Genomic DNA, 12,037 nt, shown 5'->3' with positions numbered 1-12,037 from the left:
TGCAAACAAGTGGATCAACCCCCAAAAAAAAAACATTTGATTGAGCTTGATTTAATTTCAAAAGACAGATTGTCTTTCTATCACAGAGTTTGGCATCCATCCTTTTCCAGGAGGGGAGGGAGGTCCATTTTGGTGGTCCATTTTATGACCCGCAGTCAGTCTTAGATCCCAAGATGGCCGTCACAGCTCAGTGGTACTGCCCCCAAAAAGGTCACTAATACTGCCCCAAAGTGGCCGTCACTGGTCAGTGATTCTGCCCCAAAAATGGCAGTCACATACTGACCCAAAATGGCGGCCACTCACAGGTCTGTGGTGCTGAGCGAAGGGTTAGCAAAGGTTAAACTAGGGCTGTCATTGTCTTTCTTCCTGCCATGCTGGGCCAAGGCTTCACCTAGAGGCTCGCTGTACGGATTATCTGCTCCCCCCTCCTCATCCTCCTCCTGGATCATCTACACAGGGAGGAGACAGGCATGACCATCCAGAATAATGATAATAACATAGTAATAATAATAATAATAACTATAACGTTACCATCATGGGCATTGTATCCCTGTCAGACATGACTATGTCCATGTTGCAGTCCAAGGAATTGAGGCTTGAATTTAAAAATGAAATTCAGTAAATTAGAGCCATATACAAGGGGAGGCCGTGATGATGATGACATCTTAATTATTTGTTAACAGTAATAACTCAATACTTTGAGATATTTTCTACCTGACTCTGTCTGCGTTAGATCCTTCCTCGTCGAAGCCCAGGTCTGTGGCTGTGTCGATGTTTAGGTTGAGCACAGGGTTAGCCCTAGAAACAAATATAGGGACAGAGACAACACTGTTACCCCTAGACACACACCCAGGGTCAGAGAAAACCCCGTTACCCTAGACACACACCCAGGGACAACACCGTTACCCCTAGACACACACCCAGGGACAGACACCACACTGTTACCCCTAGACACACACCCAGGGACAGAGACAACACTGTTACCCCTAGACACACACCCAGGGACAACACCGTTACCCTAGACACACACCCAGGGACAGAGACAACACCGTTACCCCTAGACACACACCCAGGGTCAGAGACAACACTGTTACCCCTAGACACACACCCAGGGACAACACCGTTACCCCTAGACACACACCCGGGGACAGAGACAACACCGTTACCCCTAGACACACACCCAGGGACAGAGACAACACCGTTACCCTAGACACACACCCAGGGACAGAGACAACACCGTTACCCTAGACACACACCCAGGGACAACACCGTTACCCCTAGACACACACCCAGGGACAGAGACAACACCATTACCCTAGACACACACCCAGGGACAGAGACAACACCGTTACCCCTAGACACACACCCAGGGACAGAGACAACACCGTTTCCCTAGACACACACCCAGGGACAGAGACAACACCGTTACCCCTAGACACACACCCAGGGACAACACTGTTACCCCTAGACACACACCCAGGGACAGAGACAACACCGTTACCCCTAGACACACACCCAGGGACAGAGACAACACTGTTACCCTAGACACACACCCAGGGACAGAGACAACACTGTTACCCTAGACACACACCCAGGGACAACACCGTTACCCCTAGACACACACCCAGGGACAGAGACAACACCGTTACCCTAGACACACACCCAGGGACAACACCGTTACCCCTAGACACACACCCAGGGACAGAGACAACACCATTACCCTAGACACACACCCAGGGACAGAGACAACACCGTTACCCCTAGACACACACCCAGGGACAGAGACAACACCGTTACCCCTAGACACACACCCAGGGATAGAGACAACACCGTTACCCCTAGACACACACCCAGGGACAGAGACAACACCGTTACCCCTAGACACACACCCAGGGACAACACCGTTACCCCTAGACACACACCCAGGGACAGAGACAACACCGTTACCCCTAGACACACACCCAGGGACAGACACCACACTGTTACCCTAGACACACACCCAGGGACAGACACCACACCGTTACCCTAGACACACACCCAGGGACAGAGACAACACCGTTACCCCTAGACACACACCCAGGGACAACACCGTTACCCCTAGACACACACCCAGGGACAGAGACAACACCGTTACCCTAGACACACACCCAGGGACAACACCGTTACCCCTAGACACACACCCAGGGACAGAGACAACACCGTTACCCTAGACACACACCCAGGGACAACACCATTACCCCTAGACACACACCCAGGGACAGAGACAACACCGTTACCCCTAGACACACACCCAGGGACAACACCATTACCCCTAGACACACACCCAGGGACAGAGACAACACCGTTACCCTAGACACACACCCAGGGACAACACCATTACCCCTAGACACACACCCAGGGACAGAGACAACACCGTTACCCTAGACACACACCCAGGGACAACACCATTACCCCTAGACACACACCCAGGGACAGAGACAACACCGTTACCCTATTCTCTTGGCAATTCTAACATGTGAAATGACTTGATAACGTGTTTCCAATATGCACAAAAAATGCACTCCAAACTAGCCTTTCAGGCTTTTCAAGCAAAGACAGGGTGGAATGCATTTTTTTACACGTTACAATTACATTTGTGATACAATACTGTACATTTCCTGTAGGTAGTTGGATGCACCCTATGTGTTCCAGTCAGAACTAGTGCACTATGTAAGGAATAGGGTGTCATTTGGGATGCACCCTATGTGTGGAGGACAGGACTCACCCCTCCATGGTGTACTTGTTGGTTCCAGGAACGACAGGCCCACTCTTCCGATCTCCACCAGTCACCACCTTGGCTGCTGAGTTCATGGCTTTAGCTGCCTTCAGCTTCGTTCTGTAGCTGTGAAATATTACCGTCCGTAGGTTAGTTACCCGTACATTTTACATTTTAGTCATTTAGCAGACGCTCTTATCCAGAGCGACTTACAGTTAGCACATACATTATTTTATCGAACCCACAACCCTGGCGTTGCAAACGCCATGCTCTACCAACTGAGCTACATCCCCTGCCGGCCATTTCCTCCCATACCCTGGGCCAATTGTGCGCCGCCCCATGGGTCTCCCGGTTGCGGCCGGCTACGACAGAGCCTGGATTCGAACCAGGATCTCTAGTGGCACAGCTAGCACTGCGATGCAGTGCCTTAGACCACTGCGCCACTCAGGAGATGTTTAGTACGAACTAACCTATACTAGCTAACCCCTACCAGTTTCCCATACTTACTAAACCATACCAGTTACCCATACTAACTGACCCATACAAACTAACACATACTAGTTACCCATACTAACATATGCTAGTTACCCACACTAACACATACTAGTTACCCACATTAACTAACCCATACCAGTTACCATTACTAACTAACCCATACAAATTAACCCATACTAACTCATCCATACCAGGTACCCATTCTAACTAACTAACTCATACTAAATAGTTACCCATACTAACTAACCCCTACTAGCTATCCATTCTAACTATTCCCTACTAGTTACCCCTACTAAGTAACCCCTACTAGTTACCCATACTAAGTAACCCCTACTAGTTACCCCTACTAACTAACCCCTACTAGTTACCCCTACTAACTAACCCCTACTAGTTACCTGCTACCCTTTTCTCATTAAACACTTTGGGAGCAGCATACCATGGAGTGGATTTCTACTTTTCTGACCATAGTTACCATAGTTACCATAGTTACCATAGTTACCATTCACATTGTAGTGACACGGTTGTACCCTAATAGACACTGAGTATACCAGACAAAAGGAACACCTTCCTAATATTGAGTTGCACCCCCTTTTGCCCTCAGAACAGCTTCGATTCGTAGGGGCATGGACTCTACAAGGTGTCGAAAGCGTTCCACAGAAATGTTGGCCCATGTTGACTCCAATGTGTCCCACAGTTGTGTTATGTAGGCTGGATTTCCTTTGGGTGGTGGACCATTCTTGATACACACAGGAAACTGTTGAGCGTGAAAAACCCAGCAGCGTTGCAGTTCTTGACACAAACCGGTGTGCCTGGCACTTACTACCATACCCCGTTTAAAGGCACTTAAATATGTTATCTTACCCATTGACCCTCTGAATGGCACACATACACAATCCATGTCTCAATTGTATCAAGGCTTAAAAATCCTTATTTAACCTACAGTTGAAGTCGGAAGTTTACATACACCTTAGCCAAATAGATTTAAACTCAGTTTTTCACAATTCCTGACATTTAATCCTAATAAAAATTCCCTGTTTTAGGTCAGTTAGGATCAACACTTTATTTTAAGAATGTGAAATGTCAGTATAATAGTAGAGAGAATGATTTATTTCAGCTTTTATTTATTTCATCACATTCCCAGTGAGTCAGAAGTTTACATACACTCAATTAGTATTTGGTAGCATTGCCTTTAAATTGTTTAACTTGGGTCAAATGTTTCGGGTAGCCTTCCACAAGCTTCCCACAATAAGTTGGGTGAATTTTGGCCCATTCCTCCTGACAGAGCTGGTGTAACGGAGTCAGGTTTGTAGGCCTCCTTGCTCGCACACGCTTTTTCAGTTCTGCCCACACATTTTCTATAGGATTGAGGTCAGGGCTTTGTGATGGCCACTCCAATACCTTGACTTTGTTGTCATTAAGCCATTTTGCCGCAACTTTGGAAGTATGCTTGGGGTCATTGTTCATTTGGAAGACCCATTTGCGACCAAGCTTAAACTTCCTGACTGATGTCTTGAGATGTTGCTTCAATATATCCACATAATTTTCCTTTCTCATGATGCTATCTATTTTGTGAAGTGCACCAGTCCCTCCTGCAGCAAAGCACCCCCACAGCATGATGCTGCCACCCCCGTGCTTCACGGTTGGGATGGTGTTCTTCGGCTTGCAAGCATCCCCCTTTTCCCTCCAAACATAACGATTGGTCATTATGGCCAAACAGTTTTATTTTTGTTTCATCAGACCAGGGGACATTTCTCCAAAAAGTACGATCTTTGTCCCCATGTGCAGTTGCAAACCGTGGCTTTTTTATGGCGGTTTTGGTGCAGTGGCTTCTTCCTTGCTGAGCGGCTTTCAGGTTATGTTGATATAGGACTTGTTTTACTGTGGATATAGATAATTTTGTACCTGTTTCCTCCAGCATCTTCACAAGGTCCTTTGCTGTTGTTCTGGGATTGATTTGCACTTTTCGCACCAAAGTACGTTAATCTCTAGGAGACAGAACGCGTCTCCTTCCTGAGCGGTATGACGGCTGCGTGGTCCCATGGTGTTTATACTTGCGTACTATTGTTTGTACAGATGAACGTGGTACCTTCAGGCGTTTGGAAATTGCTCCCAAGGATGAACCAGACTTGTGGAGGTCTACAATTATTTTTCTGAGGTCTTGGCTGATTTCTTTTGATTTTCCCATGATGTCAAGCAAAGAGGCACTGAGTTTGAAGGTAGGCCTTGAAATACACCCACAGGTACACCTCCAATTGACTCCAATGATGTCAATTAGCCTATCAGAAGCTTCTAAAGCCATGACATTATTTTCTGGAATTTTCCAAGCTGTTTAAAGGCACAGTCAACTTAGTGTATGTAAACTTCTGACCCACTGGAATTGTGATAGAGTGAATTATAAGTGAAATAATCTCTCTGTAAACAATGGTTGGAAAAATTACTTGTGTCATGCACAAAGTAGATGTCCTAACCGACTTGCCAAAACTATAGTTTGTTAACAAGAAATGTGTGGAGTGGTTGAAAAACGTTAAAGTGTTGGTCCCATTTCATGAGCTGAAATAAAAGATCCCAGAAATATTCCATACGCACAAAAAAAACGTATTTCTATAATTTTGTGCACAGCATGATCATTACACAGGTGCACCTTGTGAACGGGGACAATAAAAGGCCACTCTAAAACGTGCAGTTTTGTCAAATAACACAATGCCACAGATGCAATTGGCATGCTGACTGCAGGAATGTCCACCAGAGCTGTTGCCAGAGAATTGGATGTTAATTTCTCTACCATAAGCCGCCTCCAACATAATTTTACAGAATTTGGCAGTAAGTCCAATCGGCCTCACAACCACTGACCACATGTAACCACGCCAGCCAAGGACCTCCACATCTGGCTTCTTAACCTGCGGGATCGTCTGAGACCAGCCACCTGGACAGCTGATGGAACTGTGGGTTTTGCACAACCAAAAGACTTTCTAAAAACTGTCAGAAACTGTAAAGAAAAGATAATCTGCGTGCGCGTCGTCCTCACCAAGGTCTTGACCTGACTGCAGTTTGGCATCGTAGCTCACCTTCGATGGTCACTGGCACGCTGGAGAAGTGTGCTCTTCACGGATGAATCCCAGTTTCAACTGTACCGGGCAGATGGCGTCGTGTGGGCGAGCGGTTTGCTGATGTCAATGTTGTGAACAGAGTGCCCCATGGTGGCGGTGTGGTTATGGTATGGGCAGGCATAAGCTACAGATAGCGAACACAACTGCATTTTATCGTTGACAATTTGAATGCACAGAGATACCGTGATGAGATCCTGAGGCCCATTGTCGTGCCATTCATCCGCCGCCATCACCTCATGTTTCAGCATGATAATGCACGGCCCCATGTCGCAAGGATCTGTACACAATTCCTGGAAGTTGAAAATGTCCCAGTTCTTCCATGGCCTGCATACTCACCAGATGTGTCACCCATTGAGTTTGGGATGCTCTGGATCAACGTTGTCACGGTCGTCGTAAGGAATTGACCAAGGCGCAGCGTGTGAAACGAACATGGTACTTTATTTAGTTAAAGCACGAAAAACAAGAAACACGACTAGTGAAGTCCACAGTCAACCTGACTGAAAACGGAAACAATAACCCACAATGCCCACAGGAAAACATGCAGTATAAATATGGCTCCCAATCAGAGATAACGAGCCGACAGCTGACACTCGTTACCTCCGATTGGGAGTCAATGACCAAACCTAGAAATAAACGTGACAGAAATGCAAACATAGAAAATCACCCAAAACCCAACAAAACACAATACACCCTGGCTCAAATACAAAAGTCCCGGAGCCAGAGTGTTACAGTACCCCCCCCTAAAGGTGCGCACTCCGGGCGCACCAGCATACAGTCTCGGGGAGGGTCTGGGTGGGCGTCTGTCCACGGTGGCGGTTCTGGCCCTGGTCGTGGTCCCCACCCCACCTTAGTCACCACCCGCTTCCCTAGCCTCCTCCACATGACCACCCTCCAACTTACTCCACCTGGATTTAGGGGCAGCACCGGGCTAAGGGACAGCACCTGGCTAAGGGGCGGATCCTGGCTGGCTGGCTCTGGCGGATCCTGGCTGGACGGCTCATGGCAGGCTGAAGGATCTGGCTGCTCATGGCTGGCTGACGGATCTGGCTGCTCATGGCTGGCTGACGGATCTGGCTGCTCATGGCTGGCCGACGGATCTGGCTGCTCATGGCTGGCCGACGGATCTGGCTGCTCATGGCTGGCCGACGGATCTGGCTGCTCATGGCTGGCGGAAGGCTCTGGCTGATCCTGTCTGGCAGAAGGCTCTGGCTGATCCTGTCTGGCAGAAGGCTCTGGCTGATCCTGTCTGGCAGAAGGCTCTGGCTGATCCTGTCTGGCGGAAGGCTCTGGCTGATCCTGTCTGGCGGAAGGCTCTAGCGGCTCTGGTCTGGCGGACGGCTCTGATGGCTCATGGCAGACGGGCGGCTTTGCAGGCTTTAGGCAGACGGGCAGTTCAGGCCCCGTTGGGCAGACGGCAGACTCTGGCCGTCTGAGGCGCACCGTAGACTTAGTGCGGGTGGCCGGAACAGGCCGGACCGGGCTGGCGACGCGCACCGTAGTCTTGGTGCGGGTGGCAGGAACAGGCCGGGTCGGGCTGGCGACGCGCACCGTAGTCTTGGTGCGGGTGGCAGGAACAGGCCGGACCGGGCTGGCGACGCGCACCGTAGACTTGGTGCGGGTGGCAGGAACAGGCCGGGTCGGGCTGGCGACGCGCACCGTAGTCTTGGTGCGGGTGGCCGGAACAGACCGGACCGGGCTGGCGACGCGCACCGTAGTCTTGGTGCGGGTGGCAGGAACAGGCCGGGTCGGGCTGGCGACGCGCACCGTAGTCTTGGTGCGGGTGGCAGGAACAGGCCGGACCGGGCTGGCGACGCGCACCGTAGACTTGGTGCGGGTGGCAGGAACAGGCCGGACCGGGCTGGCGAAGCGCACCGTATCCCTGGTGCGAGTGGCCGGAACAGGCCGGGCTGGGCTGGCGACGCGCACCGTAGGCTTCGTATGAGGCTCAGGAACAGGCCGGGCTGGGCTGGCGACGCGCACCGTACACTTAGTGCGAGGGGCCGGAACAGGCCGTACCGTACTGGGGACACACACTACTGGCTGTACCTCGGGATTAGGAACGGGCCGGACCGGACTGGATACACACCTCAGTCTCTCACGCCGTGCCTCTACATCTCCTTTCCCTACTTTGGCCAGTGACCCCCTTAACCTGGTAGCCTCCTGAATCCGTCCCTTCTCTGCCTCCGTCAGCCCCCTTAACCTGGTAGCCTTCTGAATCTGCCTTGTGGCAGCCTCCTGCTGCTCAGTCGCCCAAGCCATGTGCCCCCCCCAAAAAACTTTTTGGGGTTGCCTCTCGTCCTTCCGACGATGGCCCTGCCGATGCCGTTGCTCCTCTCGCCGTCGCCTCTCCACCGTCTCGTTCCATGGTCGGCGATCCATACCATCCAGGATCTCCTCCCAAGTCCAGGACCCTTTACCGTCCAACAGTTCCATCCATGTCCAGACCCTTTGTTCCTGGACGCGCTGCTTGGTCCCTTTATGGTGGGTTATTCTGTCACGGTCGTCGTAAGGAATTGACCAAGGCGCAGCGTGTGAAACGAACATGGTACTTTATTTAGTTAAAGCACGAAAAACAAGAAACACGACTAGTGAAGTCCACAGTCAACCTGACTGAAAACGGAAACAATAACCCACAATGCCCACAGGAAAACATGCAGTATAAATATGGCTCCCAATCAGAGATAACGAGCCGACAGCTGACACTCGTTACCTCCGATTGGGAGTCAATGACCAAACCTAGAAATAAACGTGACAGAAATGCAAACATAGAAAATCACCCAAAACCCAACAAAACACAATACACCCTGGCTCAAATACAAAAGTCCCGGAGCCAGAGTGTTACAAACGTAAGGCGGCATTTTCCAGTTCCCGCCAATATCCAAATTGTGGTCACACCAGATACTGACTGGTTTTCTGATTCACGCCCCTACATTTTTAAAAGGTATATCTGTGACCAACAGATGCATAGCTGTATCCCAAGCATGTGAAATCCATAGATTAGGGCCTAACGAATTCATTTCAATTGACTGATTTCCTTAAATGAACTGTAACGCAGTAAAATCTTTTTTAAATTGTTGCACGTTGCATTTATATTTTTATCCAAAGCTACTTTGTCATGCGTGCATAATTTTTTTTACATATGGGTGGTCCTGGGAATCGAACCCACTACCCTGGTAGTCATGCTCTACCAACTGAGCACCACACTAATCACTAACTAACCTGAATTGATCCTGCTTTTGATTGGGTTCTTACAAAGAATTTCATAAGATTGATCATAAATTCTAATCCCTCCAAATTTCTTACGAACTTCTCAAATGTCTTCTTAGGTCCATTAAGTGAATCGTTAAGTATCAGTGCTGATCTAGGATCAGGTCCCTGTCACGGATTCTGCCGAGGCTGCTCCTCCTCCTTGCTCGGGCAGGCTTCGGCGTTCGTCGTCCCCGGAGTACTAGCTGCCACCGCTGGATGTTCTCGATAGTTGTTTGGTCTGGTCTTGTGTGTGCACCTGTTTCGTATTTGAGTATTGATTATGTCACCTATAAGTTTCCCTTTTGGTTTGTTTGCAGTTGTGTGTAATTGTCCGCCTGTCCGATTGGTGTCTTGTTCGATGTTTAGTGTTTTACGCGTGTGTGCGTAATCGTTCGCCTCCTTGGTTTAGAGGCCTTTTGTTTTGACTTTGTGCATTCTAGTAAAGTCATTTTGGACTTAGCCTCCTTGTCCTGCGCTTGACTCCACCACTGCATCCACATCAGTTTTCGTGACAGTCCCCTTGTCCATATAATACTATTAATTATATAATCAGTGGTGGAAAAAGTACCCAATTGTCATACTTGAGTAAAAGTAAAGATACCTTAAAAGAAAATGACTCTGTAAAATACTACTTTAGTAAAAGTCTAAAAGTATTTGGTTTTAAATATACTTAAGTATTAAAAGTAAAAGTATAAATCATTTCAAATTCCTTAAATTAAGCAACCCAGACGGCACGATTTTCTTGTTCTTTTAATTTACGGATAGCCAGGGGCACACTTCAACAGTCAGACATAATTTACAAACAAAGCATTTGTGTTTAGTGAGTCGGCCAGATCATAGGCAGTAGGGAGGACCATGGATGTTCTCTTGATAAGTACGTGAATTAGACAATTTTCCTGTCCTGCTAAGCATTCAAAATGTAAGGAGTACTTTTGGACAATGTATGGAGTAAAAAGTACATTATTTTCTTTAGGAATGTAGTGGAGTAAAAGTAAAAGTTGTCAAAAATATAAATAGTAAAGTAAAGTACAGATACCCCAAAAAAACTACTGAAGTAGTACTTTAAAGTATTTTTACTTAAGTACTTTACACCACTGATTATAATCTAAAAGGACAAAACTGATCATAGACCAGCACTTCTACTCTGAGACGTTTTCTACTTACGGGCCCAGGTCTCAGCTTACCTCCTGCGGGTGCAGACGAGAGATGTTGTCATGACAGCCAGGACGATGATGAGGCCCGCCACCAGCCCCAGCAGAACGAACAGTACTGGATCCACCTGCTTCTCTGTCACCACAGTCCCCCCCTGCAACACCACACAGAGTTCAGAGTAGGGTTGCAAAAATTACAGTAACTTCCCCAGAATTCCCTTGTTTTCAAAAAAATCACGGTTGGAAGATTCCAGAATTATTGCTTATTGCCTCCTGATAAAGGGATTCTTCCAATAAGGATTTCTGGAAAACCTGGAAAGTTACCAGAATTTTGCAACCCTAGCTCAGGGGAACATTCCTTTAGCGGCCCAAGTCAGATCGTACTGTAAGAAATTTTTACTGCATATATTCACTATATTACAAATGTAGCATGAAAATGTAGTAACATTATCAACTGCAGACATTTATTTATATTTATTAATTTGTAAGTTTAACCATTCATGTGGAAGTCCCTATAGGAATGCTATTCCCTATGTAGTGCACTATATTTCACCAGAGCCCCTGGTCAAATATAGTGCACTACATAGGTAATAGGGTCTCATTTTGGACACTGCCCAAGAGGAATATTCCTTTAGCATGTCCAAGGCCGGGTTGGAGACAATTCAAATTCAATTCAGTGAGTTCGGGGAGACTACTTGAGATTCTAAATCCAAGAAATGAAAAGTGAAATTTGTTATAAAATAGATGTGTATTTTATGTGTATGGTAATGTCCAGGCATGAGGGGGAAAATAGTTTACTTACGATATATTTCAGGCCATATTCAATCTGTAATTTGAATCGTTCATCACTCTTGGACAGAATAGTCTCAGCACTGTCAGAGTCGAGGGCCGTTCCATTGGCATTCACAAAGTACACCTCCATTACAGTATCGCCAGCCGCCCTGCAAAAGGATGAAGGATTCTTTTTTTTTTGTAACTTAATTTTTCACCTTTTTAATGATGTATTTCTAAACTACTTGAGCAATGACACAGATCACACACACACTGAATGGTGTCGAAGTTAATGGTGCTCTATTCGTTCATCAGAAGGAAGAAGAAATACATCGGAATGTAGTAGTCAGGGTTGGGGTCAATTCCAATTCAATTCAGGAAGTACACTGAAATTCCAATTCCAATTATCTGCAATGTTCCTCAATTAGGAAAATGTGGAATTGGAATTTGGTTTACTTTCTGAATTGACTGGAATTCAAGTGGAACTGACCCCGGCCCTGGTAGTCGTG

At 47.6% G+C, this 12,037-nt stretch overlaps 1 protein-coding gene across 1 annotated transcript in view; it reads right to left on the bottom strand.

The window, feature by feature from the left end:
- Positions 1 to 299: 299 nt before the first annotated feature.
- The window catches only part of LOC311104812 (cadherin-related family member 2-like), a gene marked incomplete at both ends in the record, with an annotated part of 52,913 nt that continues 41,175 nt past the window's right edge, over positions 300 to 12,037 (bottom strand). Inside the window, 6 exons of the mRNA XM_084146736.1 lie at positions 300 to 449; positions 532 to 595; positions 715 to 798; positions 2,765 to 2,881; positions 10,791 to 10,912; positions 11,560 to 11,698. Of these exons, the coding sequence (XP_084002862.1) occupies positions 300 to 449; positions 532 to 595; positions 715 to 798; positions 2,765 to 2,881; positions 10,791 to 10,912; positions 11,560 to 11,698 (676 nt within the window). The remainder of the gene's footprint in view (positions 450 to 531; positions 596 to 714; positions 799 to 2,764; positions 2,882 to 10,790; positions 10,913 to 11,559; positions 11,699 to 12,037) is intronic.

Source organism: Coregonus lavaretus (assembly GCF_964263955.1).
Source record: "Coregonus lavaretus genome assembly, chromosome: 29".
Taxonomy (NCBI): domain Eukaryota; kingdom Metazoa; phylum Chordata; class Actinopteri; order Salmoniformes; family Salmonidae; genus Coregonus; species Coregonus lavaretus.
Note: the sequence above shows the minus strand (reverse complement) of the source record. Positions and strands in the feature narration are given on the sequence as shown.